Source organism: Ictalurus punctatus, chromosome 19, assembly GCF_001660625.3.
Source record: "Ictalurus punctatus breed USDA103 chromosome 19, Coco_2.0, whole genome shotgun sequence".
Taxonomy (NCBI): Eukaryota; Metazoa; Chordata; class Actinopteri; order Siluriformes; family Ictaluridae; genus Ictalurus; species Ictalurus punctatus.
Genome location: NC_030434.2, coordinates 9,828,611 through 9,854,904, shown reverse-complemented (window position 1 = coordinate 9,854,904; position 26,294 = coordinate 9,828,611). Strand labels below are relative to the sequence as shown.

Below are 26,294 nucleotides of genomic sequence, written 5' to 3'. Positions count from 1 at the left end.
CATTATCTGCATATCAAATCAAAAATCCTCACCATACAATCCAAAATATTTACAAGTTTAGAAAATCCAGAAGACTGGTATACAAAGCAGACCTTTTGATAAGTTTAAGAGGTTTTTAAAATTCAAACACTAACTGTTACAGGAATACCATTAGTGTTAGTACTCATTAACAGTCAAGAATAATGTGTAAGTATGCAATTTGAGACACAACATTGGTTTGTTTATTTCATTGGGTACACAGTGTCACATTGTGCTATGCTGCTTCCACTATATATGTTGATATTGCACCATATGGATGTGTCACTTTAATTTCTGAGGACATCAAATGACCAAATGACTGCAGGAAACACGTGACAGCCATATTGTGTATGCATAGTTAGCAAGTATAAGTCAGCCTTAACATCTTCAACAAAAGTACAAATGAGAAGTAGAGGTAAATGGAAAGAGAACTGAGAAGACATGAAAGGGAAAGAAAAAGGAATGTGAAAGGGGAGGTAAAGAAGTGATAGTGAACGATCAGTGAAAGATGAACAGTGAAAACTGTAAGGAAAGAGAGAGGATTGGTAGGGGGGAAAGAGTATTGAAATAGAACAATGAGACAGAAAGGTGGTGAGAGAGGAAGTGACAAAGACATATAGACAGGGAAAAGCTGTAAACGAAAGGGGGTTGTATAGAGAAAATAAGAGTGGAAGTGATGAAAGCAGTGCAAAAACTGAGAAACAGTTTAAGAATGTGAACAGGTATAAAGAAGCAAGAGAAAGAGAGACTGAAAGGGAAGGGAAAAGGGTGGGACAGATGGGGTGAGAGAAAAGGTTGGGTAGAGATGTGGGAACATCTGCATTCAGTGCTTACAGTATGTGTTTTGGCTCTGTTTCAGTTCAGTCCTTTCTAGTGTGTTCTGGTAGTTTGTTTTTGTGTGCTTTCTAAAAGAAAGAAAAAAAAAGAACGTCAAGTAGAAATGTAAAGAAAACTAAAAACAAAGAAAACCCCATTGGCATCCCAGACTGGTGCTAATGTAGTGTAAATGTAAAATCTGAGGCTGTTACTGATTACTGTAAATCTGAGCAGCTACTGATTCTGAAAGGTAATACAATTTTCGAGCAGTTTCTTAGCTTCATTTAAAAAATTTTTACTGAAACGAAATATTAAGGTTGAAGATTATTTTTCTAATAGCAGCTTTTACAATTAGCTTCAAAAGTACAATCTTAAACTAGAGATGAGGATTAAGTCCTAAACAAAATGAGTCTCAGTTTTTATATGCTATTATATTTGGGTTGGTGTTTATTAGTTTCTTTTCTAGGAATGGCTCGTACAGCCACAAGAGCTCCACTAGTGAAGGTGCTGCCTGTGCTGTTATCCAAAAGCATTTTAGCACCGTTTTGTGAATATGAATAAGTGGTTTCAGGTGGTTCAAGTCACAGCTACATACAAAAACACCCACAACAAGGTAGTGCCAATTGTATGTGTTTGGAAAAAAATTTAAAACCTATCAACCAAAAGAGACACACAATTAGACTATACATAAAAGTTTGCAAACACCTGATCTTGCAAACGTCTTGGCACACCGTGGGCCCGTTAATACCAATCAATCATCGCTTGATGCCACAGCCTATTCAAGTTTTGTTGCTTACCATGTGCATCCCTTCATGGCCACAATTTACTCATCTTCTAAACACTGACAATTACACTATATATATGGCCAAAAGTTTGCAAACACCTGACCCTCACACCCAAATGTTGCCACCAAGTTGGAAACACAGTTCTCTTGGATGTCTTTGTATGCTGTAACATTACTGCACCCCAGTACCCCTCATCTGATATCAGTGCCTGATGCTCACTAATGCTCTTGTGACTGAATGAACAAATCACCACAGCCGTTATCTAAAATCTAGTGGAAAGCCTTACCAGCAGAGTGTAGGTTATTATAACAGCAAAAAGGGGACTAAATCTGGAATGGGATGTTAAAAAACATGGGTGTAATGATCAGGTATCCACAAACTTGTGGTCATATAATGTATTTACTTTTAGTGTTAGATTTGGTAGCACAGGCAATATTTTATATAGGAGCTATGCAGAACCTCGGCTGGTATGTATAATAGTATAAAGCTTCTGAGAATTACTCTGTAAAATATTCTTAGAATTTTATCTAAGACAGAAATAAAATCATATTTGAAACATGGGAAAATGTATTATAAAGGTTTCCAGAGCAGCTCTTATCAAGCAGCTACTCTTAACAGTTTGAGACTCTACTTTGTTTGTGTGTGTGTGTGTGTGTGTGTGTGTGTGTGTGTGTGTGTGTGTGTGTTTGTGTCTGTGTGTTTGTATATGTGTGAATGTGTGGCTTGATAAATTTTTCCCCTCAAACGTTCACATTGTACTCAATTCTCATTGATAAATAATAGAGGTGAAAACACATTCTTCCATCACACACGGCTTTCATTAGCTGAGTGAATGAACTTCTTTTTCTTACAGTTTTGGTAGTGTCAAGCAGGTGATTTTGTTACCTGCTGGACTGATTAGCCATGGGAGAATCTGTTAACCCACAAGAGAGAGGTGAACATAATTATGGAGGCTTTGTGATTTGTGACTCAAGAATGTTCTGAGCCGATACCAAGTAATGGGCTACAACAGCAGAAGACCATGTCAGGTTCCACTTCTGTCAGCCAAGAACAGAAAGCTGAGGCTGTAGTGGACACAGGCTCACCAAAACTGGACCATTGGAGACTGGAAAAACGTAGCCTGGTCTGATGAATCTTAATTTCTGCTGAAGCACACAAATGGTAAGTTTGGAATATGGTGCCAACAGCATGAATCCATGGACCCAACCTGCCTTGTGTCAACAAGTACAGGCTTGTATATGTGGTGTAATGGTGTGGTGAATGTTTTCTTGACACAGTGTGGGCCCGATAATACCAATCAATCATTACTTGAATGCCACAGCCTATTTGTTTATTGTTGCTGACCATGTGCATCCCTTCATGGCCACAATTTACCCATTTTTTAATGGCTATTTCCAGCATGATAATGCACCATGTCACAATTCAAAAGTCATCTCAAACTGTTTTCATGAACATGACAATGAGTTCAGTGTTCTTCAGTGGCCTTCCCAGTCACCGGATCTGAATCCATTAGAGCACCTTTGGGATGTGGTAGAATGGGAGATTTGCAGCATGAAAGTGCACCTGAAAATCTGCAGGAATTGTGTGATGTAATCATGTCAACATGGACCAGAATCTCAAAGAAATGTTTCCAACATCTTGTGGAATCCATGCCATGAAGAATTGATGCTGTTTTTTAGAGGGAGGGAGGCACTACACAATATTAGTATAGTGTTCCTACTAAACTGTTCGGTGGATGTATTTTACTACTTTGATTGTCAAACAACATGAAACCACTTGCATGAAAAAATTGTTAATATGATGATAAACTCAATTGGTAACTGGTAATTTCATTCATCAAACAAGACGTTTTGGTTCATTCTTTTAAAATTTCTTTCGGAATTGATTTGCTGCTATGAAAGTCATGTTCACATTGTGTAACAAGAATTACATCACATGAAGTCATTAAATAATTTATTCAAGCATAAATCCTGAAGATAGAAGGATATATATTTTTCTGCAAGCCTTGTATTTGAATTGTTGTTTTATGAATTTGTTTGAGAGTGCATTACACAATTTAGCCATGATATGGTGCCCCTGGAGCATAGGGGGTTAAGGGCTTTTACAGAAAAGGTCCAAAAGTACTGGGATTTGAACTCATGATGATCTAAAAAGGAGCCCTTAACGTTTTGTTAAATGAAATGAAATACAGTAAATGTTCTCTTTTTCAAGAGAGCATATTTTTTTGTTTGTTTGTTTGTTTGTTGTTCGTTTATTTATTGCTTTATTGCTTTGTTTGTTTGTTGGTTTTTATTGAGCTATCATAACGATTTTGTGTAACTTTGTGTAAATGTTCAACCCTGTTATCTTTGGATGTGTCCTTTGCCTGTTCATTTGACAACACCTTGACATTGGATTTTTCTCTGATTTTGTTGGCCAGTTCCTGATTGTGTTTTGACTGCTTTACTGGTGTGGATTTTAGATTGTGTAATGGTTCTTCCTGCATATGGATAATAAAATATTCCAGGAGGTCTCCTCCCAGAAGGGAGACCTCATCTGTTCATTTGAGTCCAGCAGAGGTTTGACCTGAAGTTGACTACTGGGAGCTCATGTTCAACAGCTACATCATGTTTCCTCCACCATCAAGAAGTTGACCTGTGTCTGTCAATCTTGCACCTGCCGAACTTCAGAAGCAGATATGAGTCATAGACAGCAGTCAATTAACCCAGAAGTCAATGAGCTCATGCCTCATAGTGCCCTACATGAAAAGTGTAATGGATCCCCAGGCAAACGCGTTGGTTTCTTAATATAATTCTCTCCACTTTTCACGAGCTTTACCATACTCTACTTTTGAGACTTCAACAAGATAACCTTCATAATAACAATACACACTGGAAGAGTGCTTGATTGGGCCACAGCCCCTTGTCATCCCCAGGAGTCACAATAGTCATTTCTAAAGTTTGAACAGGCATTCTGAGAGGTCTTGGATCATCTTGTATCATGGAGAGACAAAGAAGAACAACTATTTTCTCTCAAACAAATGAAACACTCAGCACGGGACTATGCGCTCAGCTTTCATTACTGACTATTCATTGACTGATTTTCAAAAGCATGTTGTTTAGTACATCTCCTCAGATTGGTCACTGTCATGGAAGCAGCAGTATAGGGTTTAATTTACATCTCATGTCTGGAAGGCATCCTTCCTGTCTTCCACTGGATTCACTCCACTACAGTGTGTCTTTGGCTATATATCACCTTTAACTCTGTTCACTTCCTCATTTCTAAAATACAGTACATGTTCAGTAGTTCATTCAGTAGTCTCTAATTGCAAGTTCTGAGCCTTGTTCATTCCTGTTAACCTTGAATGCATCTACACCCTTTGCCTGTCAATTTGACGACTCTTTTGATTATCATATGTTTGATACCTGATTGTGTTTTGACGCTTGCACCGATTAGTGGTTTGGATATTGAATTTTGTATCGGTACTTTCAATAACACCTTCCTGCATATGGATCCTAAACCTTCTCCTGGGATTTCTGTGTTTTCTCTTTATTCTCACACTCACAGTGTCTAATTGCACCTCAACTTCAAATGTAATGTCCACACTTGTTTAACTTGATTGTGAAAAACTTGACTTGGCTTCATGAGTAAAATTTTGTGCTTTTATTATTCTCATTCATATTTTCTGAAGCCAGCTTTCTTGAGAAAATCCTACATTAGACTTACTTCATAGTATAGCCTCTAGTCTTAAAATTTTGTTGCTGTTGTTGTTGTTGTGTGTGTGTAGATCTCCTGGCTGTGCCAAAACACCCATATGCAGCGATGGAGAACTGGGGTCTTAGTGTGTTTGTTGAGCAGAAGATTTTGCTGGATCCAGAAGTCTCATCTTTCTCCTACCAGATGGAGCTCACCATGGTGGTGGTGCATGAGATCTGCCACCAGGTAACACACACAAACACACACACACACACATTATTTTTTTTTGCTGTGGCACATAACTATCCAGCAACTTGATCAAGGTATGACATTCACTGCATAAGGAAATCACATTTCTTTGGCAAGCTAGCAAAGGTTTAAACATTTTCTTTAGGCAGACTGATTGTTTTTATTGTTTCTTTTTTGTTGTGGTTAATTTGTCTCATGATTTTTGCAGGCAGACATCCAAGTCAAGATAAAAAAGAAACTAAAAACATTTCCACTTAATTCTGGTAGACTATATAGACTTGATTTTGGTGGAAACCTCATTTTTCATAATTTTTGCAGCTACAGCTACATCCAATTGTTTTCCCCAGACTACCACACAAACAAAAGCATTTCCTTCTGTGTAAATGGCTGCACAGCTGTAAATGGCTGCCCAAAATTCCTTTCTCAAGTCTGTCTTTGGAGTTTGATTCTGATTATGTCATTCCCACCCACATCATTTTATTTAATGGAGGCATTTTGGCTCAGTGACAGATTAACACCAAGTTGTCAAAACACATGATTGGAACCTTTTTAAACTAAGTGGCAGTACACGCCTAAAACATATACTAGAAAAAGTATTATTCCAATCTCCTGTGATAAGACTGGACAGGTCTTACTGTAAAACAGTCCCCCGATTGGACATTTGGGAAGCCAGTTTATGGAAAATGGAGATGGATATCCAGCTAAAGACATTGGTCAGAATATAATTGGGAAGAATAATATGTTTCTGATGTTTTTCAGTTTTCACCATTTTGCTGTTGTTGCTAGTGGTATGAAATGATATATTATAAGTCCAAATGATGTTACTTCCCATGGGTGGATCGGTGGGGTTATGTCTGTGGTATATATCTGTGTTTGTAAGTACATCCAGGTTGACAGTGCCACATAAAATGAGAGATCATTTAAAATTAGAGCAAGTTGTATAATTTAATTTTGTTGTGTATCCCTGCTTGAAGTATTGTAATATCTGATATGAACTGATCCATGGATGTATAGGTGTTGGGATGACAGTATTTATCTTGAGTATTATGCCATAAACATATGCTAAGTCTTTTAAGCTATCTAGTGTGCTTTGAGTAGGAAGATACTCTACTCAAGTTCAATACTGTTCATTCTGATTCTTCCTTAAGTGAGAGCATCTTGTTAAAACTCACCTGTTGAATATCTTCATATGTTTCTCTCCATTCTATCATCAACTGTAAAAGCTCTCACTTTTAAATCACCATTCTTCCTCCCTCAAGGAGGTGTCCACTAACATGGAAAGCCATAACTGCCGGAACTAGAAAATTTACAACCATGCATGCAGTTTTGTACTCATCCCAGGATGATTGCTGTTCCCTTTCAAAGGGAACTCCACGTTACGTTTAACATAACTCTATGGGGAGCGCCCTCATGCACGACCGGCATCTAAAGCTTGTCTAAAATCATGCCTATTTATAGGCCTGCCGTGATCAGGTGACTTGGCAATTAAGCACGTCATGTGATATATATGGCACCTGTGAACCGTGCCGTCAGCCTTATTATCTTCAGCGAGACTGCATGTAGGTTGTTTGTGTAAAGAAACAAAAAGACGCTTCATTTCCTCTCTATCTTTTCTCAAAATCTCTGTACTTTTCCACCCCTTTAAAAAGAGAGAAGAAAAAAAGGAATGAGCGAGAGAGAAAAATATGAGTGAGAGAATTCAGGAAGTGTGTTACGCCTTGCTCCCGTTTCATCACGGGGAGTAGTGCACACTTTCTGTGTGAAGTGTCTAGGGCTGGAGCATTCGACGGCATTATAACGCCTACATTAGGCAGCTCCACTCGCAACTCGTGCTCTTCTCGGAAGCTGAAGCAAGTTGGGTTTCAGAGGCTCGCGGAGGTCCAGGGGCTCTCTTATAGATCCAGAAGTGGAGCTGAGACGAGCGCTGCTCTATCTCTTGCTCTGTCTTCCTGGTCCGGCTCTCTGCTGGATTTTTGGAGTTTCGTCGCAACTCCGCCTTCCGCTAGGGAAAGCCAAAAAAACACACACACACACAAAAATAATAGTAATAATTCCTCTCTGACTCTGAGGAGCCAGAAGGATGTGCTAAAAACTGAGAGCAAAAAAATAAAGAGCAGCTTGAAGTGATTACTACGGCTGGATGAGCTTTTTTCTCCCCATTGAAAATAAATCGTCTGGGTTACGCATGTAACCCTGTTCCCTGAGAAGGGAACGAGACGTTGAGTTTAGCATAACAATATGGGGGTCCAGTTTAGAGCTCGACCCCCCCCGGTTCAGAGGTGTGCTCACCACAGTAGTCAGCACAGACCCTGACCCCGACATTAGCACAGGAAGTAAGATCCCTCTTGGACAAAGGGGACATAGAACATGTACCCTGTTCCCTGAGGGAGGGAGGTTTTTACAGCCGTTATTTCCTGGTCAGCAAAAAATAGAGGAGTATGCAGCCAATTTTAGATCTGAGTCATCTGAACTGTACTCTTCGGACATACAGGTTCAAGATGCTGACGCCCAAACTTATCGTTCCACAGATTCAGTTTGAGGACTGGTTTGTGATGATAGATCTAAAAGGTGCATATTTCCACATTTGAAATATCGCTAGCTTTATCCCCTCGCACCTTCACAAAGTGCATGGATGTCACTCTGGCTCCATTGTGACTCCAGGGCATCCGTGTACTAAACTACCTGGACGACTGGTTAATTCTAGCACTATACAGGGAACTGGCGGTTCAACATCGAGATGTTGTTCTCGCCCATATGAAGAGCTTGGGGCTCAGGTTGAACCTCAGAAAAGTATGCTTTCTCCAGTGCAGAGGACAACTTTTCTAGGGATTATAAGGATTCTACTACGATGAGGGCATTTCTATCCCCAACATGTGTAGGGTCAATCCTATCAACATTGAGCAAGATAAAGATGAATCTTGGCATCCCCTCCAGTCTCTTTGGGAGAGTATTGGAGCTTATGGCAGCAGCAGCCAATGTCATACCTTTGGGCTTATTGCACAGGAGACCATTTCAGTGGTGGCTGAGAAGTTGGGGGTTTCGTCCAAGGATGAAACCTCTGAGAGTAATCAGTGTCATGCAGCGATGCCTACGTGCTCTGAGAATTTGAGTGTCCCCGGTTTCTAGCCTTGGGTCACACTCTAGGGGTGTCTCCTTAGCGCAAGGCGGTAATGACAGACACCTCCCTCATGGGCTGGAGCGCGGTCTTAGACAGCTGTCCAGAGCACGGTCTCTGGAGCGGCCCTCATCTGGAGCAGCATACAAATTGCCTAGAAATGTGGGCCATATTTCTAGCACTGAAATTCCTTCTTCCTCAATTGAGAGGTCACCATGTGTTTACAGACAACACAGCGGTGGTCTCATATATTGACCTCCAGGGAGGATTATGTCCGCGCCCCCTGTCCGGCATGTAACACATGTAACCCTTGCGTAGCTTTGTCATCCCGGGGTAGGCCTGTGAATTGCGTCTTCGCTTCAGATAATAGAGGCTGACGTTGCGGTTCACAGGTGCCATATATATATATATATATATATATATATATATATATATATATATATATATATATATATATATATATATATATATATATATATATATATATATATATATATATATATATATATCACATGATGTGTTTAATTGCCACGTCACCTGATCATGGCAGGCCTATAAATAGGCATAATTTTACACAAGCTTCAGATGCTGGTCGTGCACGGGGGCGCTCCCCATAGTGTTATGCTAAACTCAACGTCTTGTTCCCTTCTCAGGGAACAGGGTTACATGCGTAACCCAGACGTTTTTTCCCCAATGATGGTTCAATAGTACAGAGACTCACTAAGAGAGGGACAGACAGACTGAGAGAGAAGGAGAGATGTGGAGAGAGAAGGCAAGATAGATGGAAAGATTGAAAGAGAATAAAACAAACACAAAACAAGCACACAGACACACACACACACACACACACACACACACACACACACACACACACAAACAGAGGAAGAGTAAATTGGATATCTGGGGAATCTAAAACCATGAGGCAAGCATAGTTTCTGTCTGAATACCACACAGGGTCTATTGGGATTTTCTGAATGAGGCTAACTTCCTTGTGTTTTTTCTAAAAATGGTGTGCATAGGAACTGTTCTCTTAATTAACTGATTCATTAATGTATTTGCACTAACAGCATCCATTTAACACGGTTTGGTCTCTTGGCAACATGAAGTAGAAAATGAGAGTGAACAGTAAGTAGTATAAGAGTCAAAAAGCATTAAAAGATGAATCATTAGATTAATGATTTTCTTTCTTTCTTTCTTACTTGCATTTGGTGCATTCTAGAAAGTGGGAGTGAGGGTGATCACTGGGGAGGGAACAAGACCCTTTAGACTTTCATTCTCTAAAACAATTCAGTTTACAGTTTATGGTTTGCAGTGCATAATGTGTATTTTGTGTGATAATGCCAGTGATTTTATCAAAAAAAAATCTGTAAATACTGAGGTTGTGTCTTTCTAAAAATAGCAACAGCAATTTATGATGAATCATCTGAGGTACAGTCTGCTCCAAAGCAGCCCACAGTTGACACAGTTGAGAGTGACAGGCATTTTGATTAGTCCAGCAAGCTTGAGATTACAAAGGAGGCTGTGCTCTCAAAATTTAATACTGAAATAACTGTTGAGAAGAGAATCATTTCAGCAGTTGAATCAGTGAGGCCAAATATAGAAGCAATGGATGATTTCAGACATAGCAGAACTGGTTTCATAGTGCTGAGTTGTTGTATTTAAAGGAGAACATAAAGTTTTAGAATTGCATACCTTTTCACCCAATGATACTGCACTTAAACGCAAAAGTAAACTATGTGTGTAGGATATGTAGTATATTTTATTTTATTGTAATTGTTTGTCTTTTTTTTTTTTATAGAGGGTGATTCTCTTATAGAAGATGATAGTCTTATAGAGTTTAATAGTCATGGTCTTGTCCTGTGTGTGAGTAGACTATTTGACTACATACATAAAAACATTTGATTGCGCTTTCTTATCTAAGCACTTTGAAAAGTTTACAAATATTTATAAAATTTGTAGCTGTCCATAACTCATCTAATGGGTGAATTTGAAAACAACAACAACAAAAATCCTGAAATTCTGAATATAATCCAATTGGCATAAATTATTATTATTATTATTATTATTATTATTATTATTATTATTATTATTATTGCACAAAGATTTCATTGTGTGTCTGTTAAAGGATTCATTACTAAAATGACACATAAGGTCTCTTTATGGACCTTTTTGCACTATTTGTCTTTTCTTTATCTCTTTTTGTCTAAATGAGGCTTTTTTCAAAAGTACGTGGCAAGAATAAAAAGGGGCTGACAGTGGGTTATGACTGGAACTGCACTCCACTGCACTAACTTTATTTTATATCATTATGGCAGAACGCCTCATATGGAAACTAGTAGGATGGTCCTCATCGATCTAAAAGTCTTTGATTTATTAGATGATGTAGGAAGTACGGTTTAGTAAATAGAGAAGTGTGCATATATAGAGTCTAGCATTACGATGCAAGATTAGATAGGTTTTATACTTAAGATTAGTTAGGTTTTATACTCAAAACCAATAAGTGGTTTTACAGTGAGGGGAAAAAAGTATTTGATCCCCTGCTGATTTTGTACGTTTTCCCACTGACAAAGAAATGATCATTCTATAATTTTAATGGTAGATTTATTTGAACAGTGAGAGACAGAATAACAACAAGAAAATCCAGAAAAATGCATGTCAAAAATGTTATAAATTGATTTGCATTTTAATGAGGGAAATAAGTATTTGACCCCTCTGCAAAACATGACTTAGTACTTGGTGGCAAAACCCTTGTTGGCAATCACAGAGGTCAGATGTTTCTTGTAGTTGGCCACCAGGTTTGCGCACATCTCAGGAGGGATTTTGTCCCACTCCTCTTTGCAGATCTTCTCCAAGTCATTAAGGTTTCGAGGCTGACGTTTGGCAACTCGAACCTTCAGCTCCCTCCACAGGTTTTCTATGGGATTAAGGTCTGGAGACTGGATAGGCCACTCCTGGACCTTAATGTGCTTCTTCTTGAGCCACTCCTTTGTTGCCTTGACCCTTTGTTTTGGGTCATTGTGATGCTGGAATACCCATCCATGACCCATTTTCAATGCCCTGGCTGAGAGAAGGAGGTTCTCACCCAAGATATGATGGTACATGGCCCCGTCCATCGTCCCTTTGATGCGGTGAAGTTGTCCTGTCCCCTTAGCAGAAAAACACCCCCAAAGCATAATGTTTCCACCTCCATGTTTGACGCTGGGGATGGTGTTCTTGCGGTCATAGGCAGCATTCCTCCTCCTCCAAACACGGCGAGTTGAGTTGATGCCAAAGAGCTCCATTTTGGTCTCATCTGACCACAACACTTTCACCCAGTTGTCCTCTGAATCATTCAGATGTTCATTGGCAAACTTCAGACGGGCATGTATATGTGCTTTCTTGAACAGGGGGACCTTGCGGGCGCTGCAGGATTTCAGTCCTTCACGGCGTAGTGTGTTACCAATTGTTTTCTTGGTGACTATGGTCCCAGCTGCCTTGAGATCATTGACAAGATCCTCCTGTGTAGTTCTGGGCTGATTCAGATTGTCTTCAGCAAACTTCCAGTGACCAAGTGAGGGAGTGTGAGAGCGATGACACCAAATTTAACACACCTGCTCCCCATTCATACCTGAGAACTTGTAACACTAACAAGTCACATGACACCGGAGAGGGAAAATGGCTAATTGGGCCCAATTTGGACATTTTCACTTAGGGGTGTACTCACTTTTGTTGCCAGCAGTTTAGACATTTATGGCTGTGTGTTGAGTTATCTTGAGGGGACAGCAAATTTACACTGTTATACAAGCTGTACACTCACTATTTTACATTGTAGCAAAGTGTCATTTCTTCAGTGTTGTCACATGAAAAGATCAAGTATCAAGTATTTACAAAAATGTGAGGGGTGTATTCACTTTTGTGAGATACTGTATATAGTTCAAATCTACTTATTTGGGAAGAAATTAACAATATGAAATATTAGAATGCAATAGAATAGAACTATTTTTATAGATACTACACCCCCTTATATGATGTTGTATAAACTGAGTTATGTCATTTGTGTTAAACAGTTACACTACAAGGGTTTAGTAATATAAATTTTGTAGATAGATAGATAGATAGATAGATAGATAGATAGAAAGAAAGAAACTTTCACTAATTAGGCCCAAAACGTTAAACTGCTAAAGGGAAAGCTATACTGTCCTTATTTGCTTGACATCCCGATATACTTGAATTTACACCTTTCCAGTCTTTAGGGAAAAATGTATATGGACTTTTATGCTGATCTCTATGAGACCATAAATGTACAGAACAGCTACTCTCAAGATTCCTTCACTATAACCCAGTGATAGAGGACAGCAACATAGGTATTGAGAAGCTCTTAGAGGCTATTGAGTATCTTTCCATAGGTCGTACACCAGGAGTAGATTGACTGCCTCTCTATAAAACACTCTACAAACACTTATGGGGCCTACAAGGCAACAACATTTATGATGTACTTTAGGAATGCTTGCAGAGGGGCTCACTACTAATGAGCAGTAAGGGAGACATACTTTCAGTTCTTCCCCAAAAGAAAGGAGCCTTATGCCTCTGAGTCTGGACAATAATATACTATCAAAATATTTAGTCAACAGACCTAAGAAGTATCTGCCCAAAAAATGCCAATGATGTGTCTTGGGCCAATGGAACAGGGTAAATAAATAAGTATGCGCATAATTTCTATTGCTCATTTTAAGTGCAACATAAAGTGCAGCATAAATTACACTAGAGTACTTAAGAAACAGACACAGTATACACAGGCATTATTACACTAACATTAAGTCTTGATTTAAAGACTGTAGCAGTGGGAACAGATCTGAGCACAACAACTGCAAAAGCACAGTTGGTTTTTGAGTCTCAGCTGGGACCATGGAATAGCCAAATGAGACAAATCTAAAAACTTCAGAGACCTAGGGGCATAACAGTGACTGAGCAGGTCAGTAATGTAAGGTTGCAAATACCTGATGGGTTTGCTTATAAGGTCCTACAGCTTAGAAAGGATTTAAACTAGTTCAGTACTACCCCATAAAGTGTAGTGTACCGTACATAAAGTGTAGGATCTTGTGAATGTCAAAGCCGCACTGAGGTCTAGTAGAGCAAAGTTTCCGGAATCAACAGTAAAGTATGTTGTGGATAAAAATGACATGAAATAAACACGAGGGAGATTGAGTATGAGTAAAAATGTAATTTTATTGGTAATTCACAGGACGGGTGGGTGCGTAGTCTGGAGGAGAGTAAGAGGGGGAGGAAAATGGGGTGCGTCCTGGGGACATGGGGAAATCAGGGTGGGTGAAGTGAGCGGACCACTGAGAGTCGGGCGGACTGGTGGGTGAGAAGAGGGACGGATGGTCGGGGCCCGGATCGGAGAAGACAACATCATCATCCTCGGATTGGAAGCTGGAGGGGGGTTCTAGGTCTGACTGTGTAGAGGCGTCAACACGCACGTTCGTGGGGCAGATTCTGTACCGAAGAAGAGGGGGGAACCCCGGATCTCCATTCTTAGGGGGGGTGCTGCGAAGATAGTTAAGTAGCATCATGATATCAGCAGTGAGATGCACAAGCTGGTAATGAGTGTCCAGATCCAGGTCCAAACCCTGATCCAGGTCCAGTAACGGAGAGAGAGGGGACTGACGACGGGCACCGGCACCTAGACACATAGAAGCGGGATTAGGCGGATTGGAATTACGAGCAATTTAAGAGCAGTAATAGTAAAAAAGTCAAAAAGAAGTGTACGAGCTGAGGTGTGCTAAAAACACACACACTCGTACCGTCAAGGGCGGGCAGGTAGACACAACATACATACACACACACTCTCTTCCTCATACACACACATGAATAACTTTAATAGAATCTTATAGTAATAGAGAAACTCTATAAAAAGCAGAATTGTAGGAAATGCAGGACAGTAGAACTGTAATGATATTAAGAAGTTGGAAGTACAGTAAACCGCTTTTCAAGTAGTATAAATATATATAAACTAAGAAATATAGTGCAAATATGAAAATAAATTATAAACGAGAAATACAGGAAAAAAAGGAAAATATAACTTACTCATGATTCAGATGGTGAAGATTCTCGTCTCGCAAGGAAAGCCTTAATTTTTAGAGAACCATGAAGAAAGCCAGTTATAAGGGTGGCTGCCCCCCCCCTCGAGATAACGATAAGACCAAGGTCCCTCCCGGTTGTTTAGTCGTCTTGCTTACGTCATTTTTTTAACCTAGGGAATTGAGAATCCTGGTTTTTGAAAACCTAGGTAAATGAGAATCCTGGTTTTTGAAAACCTAGGTAAATGGGAATCCTGGTTTTTGAAAACCTGGGTAAATGAGAGTCCTGGTTTTTGACAACCTAGGTAACTAGAAATTCTGGGTTTTTGTTTCCTGGGTTGTTGGAAATGCCTGGGTTCTGATTTTATGTGTAAATTAAAACCCCTGGTTTCAATTCTATGGGTAAGTGAAATAGGCCTTTTCTGGAAACCTATGGGGTATCTAGTGTGTAAATACAGTATAAATACTGGAGCTTAAGCTCAGGATATTGGGATCACTTCTGAGAATTCTCATTGGTGTGGATCTCGTGTGGTGGAATGGAACAATAAAGCTGGACCCTTGCTTCTTCTCACTCACGGCTGGTGTATTTTTTCTATCTCCAACTGGGCTCAGAGGTAGATGTGAGTATTGGCTTCTAAGTTGAGTTTTAAATGTTTTTGGGTAATAGGCTAAATTCGAGCCAACAAGTAACAGATCTTTTGTCAAATGTAACAGGACGCATTCTGTATTCTGAGTAATTTCTTGGTTGGTTCTAAGAATATCATTTTTAATCAGATGAGCCCATAGCTGAAAAAAACAAATATATATTTTTTTTAAATTCCAAATTACTTTATAAACAAAGGGTAGTTTTTTATTAATTTTTTTCTTGACAAGTGGCTGCATGTTTGAGACATGTTGGAATGGTGCCAGAGATTAAGCAGGCTTTTATTTGTCTCTTTTACAATATGTGGAGAAGTAATTCGCTTTGTGTGTGACACAAAGTATTTTTGTCTAAGATAAACTACTGAAACAAATTTTGAAGCATGAGTACAAATTTAATTTTAAAAAGCAGTTTTTTAAAGGGTCTGTCACAGCTTTTAGATATACTATCATCAAAGTAATTTCCATTTTAACAGCTTTCTGAAAAGCAACCAGTCAATTAAAAAGAAATCTTTTAAGATGTCCAGTGCCTGTCAAATAGAGCCACCTCAGCTTACTACAGTAGGGGAGGGTATAAAACGTCAGTGAGTTCTTAGGCACTGAAAATGATAAATTACAAACAATCTTCAAAGTACATTATTGTACTTAGATCACTGGACTTGTACACCTGTTTTGTGCACCAGAAGATGAAGGGCAAGGATCGGTGGACATAAAGATCTGTGTTCATGACCTTGGACTCTTAAGACTCTTGTATTAGAAGAAGTAATGCAAAACTGAAAATGCTTGTGGTATTCTGAAGAATTGTGATGTTCTGGACTTGAGCAACCTGACCAGTCCATGTTAACAGCTTGATATATATATATATATATATATATATATTGACATAGGAGCTTCTGTTCCACAAATCTTTAGTATGGACCAGACGTGTGGCATCCAGAAGATTTAGGAACTGTTTAGTGATGGTTGAATGCATCATGCCAGGCCATTTAAGAGGAGACTGGGTGGAGAACTTTGACTTTCTTCCAGAATGCAATAGGACTCTGATCTCTGTGTATTACAAGTTGTTTTGGACCAATAGCAGACAGTGCTGCCAGATGCCTGCAGGGAAGCTCTTAAATACCAACCTCTGCAGGCTCCAGAGGAAATACTGTTATCTGTCCATTGGTGTCTCTGCAGAACAAGAGCATGAAGCTGTAGAAAGCACTCTGTCTTTCCAAAAACCAGAGTTGGGAGAGGCACTTTATATCACATGGGTAAATGTGAGCCATCAGTCTGCCATGAGAAGTGTGAGAGTGTGAAAATAGTCAGAATTGTTTGGACAAGACTTCACTCAGAGAGAACAGTGGATGTCCCAATATTAACCCCAAATTAGAAATGTGGGGCAGATTTATAGTGGAGAGTGATTCACAGGGCTGTAGATACAAACATACATGGGGCACAGCTGTGTCCATTTGTGGGGCTGGGGAGACAGTTAAACAGCTATTCTCATGGGAGGTTGCACAGTCTTTCTAGCTTCTTAGAGGTCTGTCTTAGGTGACAGTTTGAAGTTAAATTAATCTTTTTGTTTTAGAATTATCAAGAGATATTTCTCAAACATTATAAAAAGTCACTGGCTTTGCAATTACACTGATTACATGGATCAAAGGGCTTTTGTCAACTTGGATTAAAATGGGACAAGAAAAGTCCAGTACACTGATCTAAGTGCAATGCTAATTCATTAATTTACTGTGGCTGTTGAAGAGTATCACAGTGTTTTGTACTCCTTCTCTCTCTCTCTCTCTCTCTCTCTCTCCTATGAGAGGGCATTTTATGTTTAATAACCTACTTTTAGGAACTATGCATTGTTGCAGTTAGTTTGAAAAAGATCAGACCACTGTGTTTTATTATTATTATTATTATTATTATTATTATTATTATTATTATTATGCTGAATATATGGTCTCTTTTATATCTTTTATCATAGTAGATTATAAATAAAGCAGCAGGATTTAAGTCATGCGCAGGCTGCATATTAGATGGGAAAGTGAGTAGTAATTTTGACCACTACGTATTGCTGCTTTCATGAAAATCTTATGTTGGGGCAAGAAAGTGAATATTACCTTACTACTGCATCCTCTGGCTGTCAGTTGTTGTTTGTTTTTGTCTTTTATTAAAGAGAGACATTGATGAGAACCTTATATTAGATATATTAGGTTTTCTGGATTCCACCAGTCATTTGACCAAGTCATATAACAGTGTGGGTGTGATGACAGACAAGCCCTGGAGCACAGTGTTGCTAGTGAGGGAGGTTTTGCATCCGTAGTTGATAGATAAAACCAGGCAGATTTTTTTTACACAGTGACTGCATGAGCTGTACATATTCATTGCTGACATTTATGGTTCTATTCAGGTCAAAAAAAGAAATTCCTCACATTCTTAGCTCTGAGGTCCTCACATGACTCTACTATGCCATCTTTATTTTGGTGCACAAGGCTTAGTAAAGTGAAGGGAAGAGCTCTTTCAAAATATTAAGCCATTCCTTATTTGGCTTAGTGATTTTGAATTAATAGGGTCCAATGATTCTGCAGAGAATATGATTGAAAGAAACATTAACAAACGCATAAGGCATTAAACGTCATAGCATATGTCCATTCTGTCCTTACTTACTATATGTACTATATGTAACATATAATTGCAAATAATGAATAAAGTGCTGGAATTTTCCAGAATTATAACCATGTCAATGTTATGCATTAGTTTGCTACTTTCCCACTTAGTGTCCACCTGCTGTGGAGTGTGTATCTGTGAACAGCAGGGATAATTAAGGGTGAGCAGGCTGTAAATGAGGGTATATGGAAAAGTCAGAGGAGTTTAACACCATAGCTCCAGTGTTCTTCTCTCCTCATTAGCAATAGAGACACTCTCTGTGGAAATTTGCATGAGCTGTATTAACATTGCTAACATTTGTTGTTCTACTTCGGTCAAAAAAAGAAAATAATCAGTTCTTATCTCTGAAAGTCTCACATGATTCCTCTGAGACTCCATGCCATGCTTACATTAATGCTCAAGGTTCAAGATGATAGGAAGAGCCCTTTAGAAATATAGCACGCTCCACTCTCCCTGTTTGCAACACACACACACACACACACACACACACACACACACACACACACACACACACACATATACAGACAGTAATCAAATTAAGATTAAGATGTCTGTGCAGTGAAACCGTTCAGGCATACAGGCCCAATTACAGAGAGCACGAGTGAATGTCTGGGGGTGGTTAAGAGAAAGAGACTAAGGGGTATGTGAGTGTTAGTGTGATATTACCTGCCAAGCTCATAAAAATGCTTGGGCAAGCTCCCTTTCTTCAACTTTTCTCTCTGGAGATTTTTGCCTGTTGTATATTAATCTCTATGGACCATATTCAAAGTCAGCTATGCAAATCCAAATGTTTTGTCAATATTTACACAGGGAAAGTTATGTGTATTCAAAGATGGATTAGGCATCCTTTTTTAATCTATTTTCTGGGCTCCCTGTTCAGATTTTGCAAATAACCTGTGTGTAGTTCATGCCTCTGACTTTTCCAGATTTTTCTTTAATGGGTTTTTTCAATAGAGTCTAGACCACCACCTTTTTTTTTTTTTTTTTTGAGATCACACAAGCCCCCCAAAAAACACATGATATATGAATGTTTAGTTTGACAATATTTGAATGAAGCAACAAAACACTAAACTGGGGCCACACAATTTTTATGTGTGTGCAGGATATAGGATATATTATCGCACTTTTAGTTTGCTATTTTGAGTTGTCAAATTAATAAAATAATGCTTGTGTTAATTCAATGTACTCTCCTGTAAATAAAATGTGCCTACAGTTTGAAGGATAAGCTGTCCGAGCACTCATCTGCTACACTTACCTCTCACTTTCAGTTAATTCATAATGTTATTCATTTGAATAAAATGGACTTTTATGAAGTTTTAAAAAGTAAAAATATCATGAATATACAGTAGTCAAATTTATCCAGTACCATTTAAGACAACAATAAACCAAATGATTATTATTAAACCTTTTTCTAGACAATTTAAAAATTAATTTCAAGCAATTCAAAAACTGAAATTGTCTTGTTCCCTTTCAAAGGGAACTCAATGTTGCATGAGCTTCACGCTTTGGGAAGCGCCCTCGCGCATGACCAGTATCTGAATCTTGTGTAACATCATGCTTATTTATAGGCCTGCCATGATCTGGTGACTTGGCAATTAAGCATGTCACGTTATGTAAAAACGGCACCTGTGAACCCTGCCGTCAGCCTTATTAATCTCAGCGATACTGTTACATATGTTGGTCATTTGTGTAAATCTCACAAAAAGACTCTTCATTTCCTCTCTATCTTAAAAAAAAAAGAAAGAAAAATGTCTTTACTTTTCTGTCCCTTTTTAAAAAAGAGAAAAATGTATGAGTGAGATAGAACTCAGGAAGTGTCTCACGCCTTGGTCCCGTTTCATCATGGGGGGACGTGGGGGGGGGGGCACTTTCTGTATGAAGTGTCTTGGGGTGGAGCATGCCAGAGCAGCCCTCGAGAGGTTTGACTGTGCATATTGTGAACGCCTTACAATTAGGCGGGTCTGCTCGCAGCTCACTCCCTTCTAGGCCGAAGGGAGTTGGGATACAGAGATTCATAGATCTGGTTTGGCCGCTGCTGAGGCAGCCAGCCGGCTCAGGTCCTGGGGATCTTAGATGGATCCGGAAGAGGAACTCTTGCTCTGTCTTCTGCTTCTGGCTCTCCACCGGATTTTGGAGCTTGCGTCAGGACTTCTCTGACTCTCAAACCCTCTCTGACTCCAAGGAGCCAGAAGGGGGTGCCATTGCACCAAAAACAGAGAGCAGCTCTCAAGCAGATAAAGAGCTGCTTGAAGTGATTACTAAGGCAGTGAGTATAAATCTCTTTCACACACTAGCTGTTTTTATAACCCTGCAACGTTGGACTATTTGGCCATTGTGGGGAATGAACGGGATGGCTATTTAGCTATGCCAAAGGTGGAGGAGTTGCTTGCGAGCTATCCATGGCATATCTATGGCAGGTAATTAAGGGGGGCCAGCGTTGCCATCCAAGCCATAGAACATTATCCAGTTCCCTGAGGGAGGTTTTTACAGCTGTTATTTCCTGGTCTGCAAAAAAATCGGAGTATGCAGCCAATTTTAGATTTGCTCCTTCTGAACTGTACTCTTTGGACATATAGGTTCAAGATGCTGACACTCAAACTTCTCATTCCATAGATTTAGTTAGAGGACTGGTTTGTGACAATAGATCTAAAAGGTGCATATTTCCACATAGAAATATCACTCAGTCACAGGAAGTTCCGGAGGTTTGCGTTTGGAGGCAATTCATATCAATATCGGGTTCCCTTCAGGCTAGCTTTAGCCCCTCACACCTTCATAAAGTGCATGGATGCTGTTCTGGCTCCTTTGCCACTCCAGGGCATCCGTGTACCAAAGTACCTGGACAACTGGTTAAATCTAGCGTGATCCAGGGAACTGGCGATTCAACATTGAGATGTTGTTCTCGCCCATATGTAGAGCTTGGGGCTCAGGTTGAACCTCAAGAAAAATATGCTTTTTTCCAGTGCAGAGGACAACTTTTCTAGGGGTTATATGGGATTCTACTATGATAAGGGCATTTCTGTCCTCAAGATGTGTAGGGTGGATCCTATCAACACTGAGCAAGATAAAGCTGGATCTGGGCATCCCCTCCAGTCTCTATGAGAAACTGTTGGGGCTTATGGCAGCAGCAGCCAACGTCATAACGTTGGGCCTATTGCACATAAGACCGTTTCAGTGGTGGCTGAAAAGTCAGGGATTTCATCCAAGGCCAAAACCACTGAGAGTAATCAGTGTCACGCAGCGATGCCTACGTGGTCTGAGAATTTGTCTCCAGTTTCTAGCCTCAGTTCACACTCTAGGGGCGTCTCCTTATCATAAGAAGGTAATGACAGATGCCTCCCTCACGGTCCGGGGCATGGTCTCAGATGGCTGTCCAGCTCACGGTCTCTCAGCGGCCCTCATCTGGCAGGCACAACTAATTCCTCTCTGGTTTGAAGGAAAGTTTTTGTCAATGAATGCAATGTATATTCTGGGCAACCGGGAAGTGGGGGCAGATATCCTGTCCAGGCAGGGGCTGGGGTCTGGGGATTGGAGGCTCCATCCACAAGTGGTGGAGTCCATATGGTGGAGGTTTGGCCAAGCAGAGTGGATGTGCTTGCCTCTGAAGGAGAGAACACACTGCCCGCTGTGGTTCGCCCTCACTCCTCCTGCCCCATTGGGGTTGGATGCCATGGTGCACACGTGGCAGAGGTCACATCTGTACACTTTTCTCCCGATCGCTCTGCTCCCACAGGTTCTAGTGAGAGTTCACCAAGTCTGTCTATGTCTGTTGCCATTAGCACCTTATTGGCCAGCTCAAATATGGTTCTGAGATAATATTCCTGCTAGACGGCACTCCTTGTGAGATTCCCAGTATCACAAATATGTTCAAAAGGTTTTAATTTGAATAACTCACAGAGGTGCTATATGGCAATAAATTACATTTCTGCAACATAGTTGATGACTTGGTTTCTAGACTACCCAAAAGTTGCATCAAATTTACCCATCAGCCCCATGAGGTGTAGACTGGTCACTGCTCACTGCTCACTGTTAGCCACAGATTGCTATGCAACAGTGCAGCAGATTGGAGCTTAATTTGGCCTTGGGTGTCCACTGTAGTCAAGCCTGGGAGGAAGAACAATAAGAGGGACTGTGACTGAACTGAAGTTCTGGACAAAGTGTTGGAAGAAATTGGTGAAACCCAGGAAGCACTGGACCAATTTGACAGAAGTAGGATGTGGCCAGTCTGCTACTTTTTTTATTTTGGTGAGGCACATGCAGGTACTACCTTCAGCAACCACACACCTCAGAGACACAGAATGTGCGTGGAACTAGCTTTTTTCCAGCTTGGCCTTGTAAATGTGGTTCCTCTGTTGTAGTTGAAGAACCCACCTAATCAGTCCTACATGTTCTTTCTAGGAATTGCTGTATACAAGTGTGCTGTCAAATAGAAAAAATATATACCAATTAAGGGCTTTCTGGAGGACCTTGGTAATGAACCACTGGAAGACCACTGGAGCATTCATTAATTTTGAAGGATCTCACCAGGTATTCATAGTGTAAGGAAGGAGTAATGAATTTGGTCTTCCATTTATCCTCCTGCCTTCCCCAGATAAAATTGTAAGTGCTGCATAGGTTGAGCTTTGGGAAACTTCTTGCAGTGACTAAAAAGCTGAAGTCAAAAAGGTAAGGGGTATTGGTCCTTAACAGTAATCTTATTGAGGCTTTGGTAATTAATAAAGTGGTGAAGGTTCTGTTTTTTTCTTCCCAACAAAGAAAAAGTCTGCATCAACTGGTAAAGTGGATGGCTATATAAATTCTGCTGCCAGAGCCTTGGCAGTCTGCTTGGGGTCCGAGAGGGAGAACAGCCTTCCACAGGACAGGCAGGTCCTTGGCAGGAGATTGGTGGCATAATCATATGGCCTATGGAGCAGGAGAGTCTCAGCTTTCTTTTTGCTGAAGACCTCCCAAAGATCTAGATAGTCAGGCAGAACCTGGGAAAGGTTAAGGGTCTCAGCTGTATTATAGGTAGGGAGAGAAATGGTGCTAGAATTATCAAACGCAATATCCATGCCACTGGGATCAACATACTGAGAGGGACTGAGTTAACCAAGGGTAGATCCAAGGGTTTTGGTGTTCCAGCCAAGGGAACCCCAGAAGGAGTTGCAACTCATTTTGAACAACAGAATGAGAACAGATATATCTGCTCAATATGTTGATCTATGGGTAAATTAATCAGAGCTGAGACACTGGCAAGACTGAGACAGGATGCTCCAGGGTATTAAGTGGAAGTTAAAGGGTTTTCCCCTGCTGTTTACAGCCAGAGATAGTTGCCTGCAGGTAAATATCTGGAGCAAATGACATGGGAGAAATGACTGGACTTGTTAAGGGTCCCCCATCATGGGGCACCCCTTGGTTTTTACCAACCGTTGGTGCAGGTGGTATGAAAATGCCCTATGTGCCCACAGTAAAGACACTTCTTTTCTCTCCTCTAAGCTTCTAATACTTTTTTGTAGAGTCTGGTATGACCCAGTTGCATGGGCTCCTCAGAAGGTTCAGAATGCACACTACTAGATGTGAGGATTGGTTCCAGCGGAGCAACCAGTTAAAGAGGCTGTTTGATTATACTGGCCCTGTGACATTGGTAGAGATGATTACTGAGCCTCAGGGTCATCTCATACAGGTTCTCAACACCCAAGGCTGATCTTGACTGGCAAGACTGTCTTTAGTTTTATCTGCTAGACCCTGTTGGTAGGTGGCCATGAATGCCTCATAGTTTCAGGCACTCTCTGCTGCCAGGGTATCTAAGCCAATGGCATATTCAGATGTACTACACACCGGACAATGCAAACCCAATGTTGTTCCATTAACTGATGCTGAGCTCCATCTCAATATAGTTGGGATGCTCCAGCTCAGCAACATTTTCATTTAACTTCTTTGACTTCAGGAGTATGACTAGGTAATTGTTGTAATTTTATTTATTTATTTTTTTGAGTCATAACAAGAATCTTGAACTTGACACCTTAATAGAAAGAGAAATAAATATAACCTGTTTGGTATATCTTAGAAAAAATGGTGAAATTACTACACAGTGTAAGTAAAACACAATAGAATTAAATTCTAGGCTGTGTTCAATAAATATCAGATTTCTCACTCATATTATCACTCTTTATTTGTGAAGAAATAGTAACTCAGGGGTTCATTTGTTGTTATATATGTCATCATGTTGCAACTGCATAAGATTAACATAATCCTATAAGTTAGATCATCGCTGTAGGTGGAAATTGTTAAGATATGTGTTGTCAAGATGTACAATATATTCAGTTATTGGAGAATTGGATTCTGCAACTCCATGAGCATAGAGATGACTTTTTGTATCTTCCAGACTTCAGCTCATAATAAATATACTGTATAAATATACAGAATCCAGGCTTTACACTATATATATGGCTTAAGTATTATTTGATCATATAATTTTATAATCAGTGACTCCACCTCTAAATCCCTGCCATTTTTCTCAACATATTTGGACTTTGTCTGAAACTGCCTTCTGCGTTTCTGCTTTATACAACAAAGTGAATGAGTTCCATCTTTCCATCTCAGAGAGCAGCTCAGACTCTCACTTCCAAACTAGCAAAAGCCATTCTGAGTGCACAGGACCTGTCAAAGTAGAAGCAGCACTCTGAGATTGAGAAAACAGCCTATTCAGATACAATACACACTAACTTGAAAGTAGCAGCACTTTTAAGCTGTGGCTGTCTAGTGTATGATTGTTCCTATAAGGATGTTTAGAATTCTTCTGCGTAAAAAAGAGCCCTGGCTCGCAGAGAAATGTCTATGTTTGGGGGTAGGGGAGACTTTTTGCCATAAGAGGCCAATCTCCTGGCTCAATAATGTACCCGTATGCCCTTTCTCCCAAAACAAAACCTAAACAGGCTCCTGTGCATACATTACCTCACTTCAAAACAGACTAGCTGGTCTTTTGTGTTCTTCATGAATACCCAGTAAAATTCTCTGTAATATAAGACTAGTTTCCCTCAGTTTTGTTGAGTGCATGTGTACAAAGTAGGATAAAAAGAATAGCTTATTCTTACATTTTGCTTCAAAAGAAGAAGCAAGATTTTGCACCACCCATATCAGAATAATAACCAAGACATCATAGTTTATATGGGAACAGAATGAAATAAAAACATTTCTTGGACGCACGGTGGCTTGGTGGTTAGCACGTTCGCCTCACACCTCCAGGGTCCGAGGTTTGAGTCCCGCTGGGGCCATGTGTGTGTGGAGTTTGCATGTTCTCCCCGTGCTGCAGGGGTTTTCTCCGGGTACTCCAGTTTCCTCCCCCAGTCCAAAGACATGCCTGGTAGGCTGATTGGCGTGTCTGTAGTGTATGAATGGGTGTGTGATTGTGTGCCCTATGATGGACTGGCACACTGTCCAGGGTGTACCCTACCTTGTGCCTGATGCTCTCTGGGATAGGCTCCAAGTTCTCCGTGACCCTGAAAAGGAGTAAGTGGTAGAAGATGGGTGGGAAAGCATTTCTTGAAATAACAAGTTATTGAGTTGAAATAATGAGATTATTAAATAGAAGTAACATCACAACCTAATCTCATACTTAAAGGTAGCATGATTTTATTTACAGAGTTGATTGATCACATTATCTATACTTAATAGTGTTTCATCCACTCACAATTAGCTATTTGAAATTTGTGGGGAAAAAGTGTCACTGTAGAGTAGGGATGTCAGGATACCAAAAATCTAGTAGTCGGTACCGATACCACCAAAAGTACATGATACTTGATACCAAAGTCGATACCATGGTATGGTATCAAAAAATATATATACTTTTTTAAAAATAAAATAAACGCCTAGAGGACATCCTCCTCTGGCTAATACTGGCAAAGAGAGAGAGAGAGAGAGAGAGAGAGAGAGATTTTAGTTATCAAACACTGTCTGACAATGACTAATAAAAGATTTATTAAAAGCATGAACATTTGAATAATTATTAGTGACATTAGACTACATTTAGCTGACAGGACACGAGCTGAATGGTGATGAATGGTGGCCCATTAGGAGGTAGTTTATAACATTGCAATGTGTTAGCGTCATTAAAAATAACTGGCTATCGCAAACATTACATAAAGCATAACGTTAGCTGGTTTGACGGCCACAATGCCAGCTGCCTCAAACAAACATAATATAGGACCGTCTTTCAGGTGCTTCACCAAATTCCAGGTGTTTTCTTGCTTTGTTTGAAATGAACAATAGCATCGGTTGCACACCGGCAACCGATGCTACCTTTCCTCTCAACGAGCT

At 40.0% G+C, this 26,294-nt stretch overlaps 1 protein-coding gene across 1 annotated transcript in view; it reads left to right on the top strand.

Annotated features, from left to right (window-relative positions):
* The window catches only part of LOC108279435 (thyrotropin-releasing hormone-degrading ectoenzyme), a 191,164-nt gene that overhangs the window by 87,628 nt on the left and 77,242 nt on the right, over positions 1 to 26,294 (top strand). Inside the window, exon 5 of the mRNA XM_017493685.3 lies at positions 5,386 to 5,540. Within this exon, the coding sequence (XP_017349174.1) occupies positions 5,386 to 5,540 (155 nt within the window). The remainder of the gene's footprint in view (positions 1 to 5,385; positions 5,541 to 26,294) is intronic.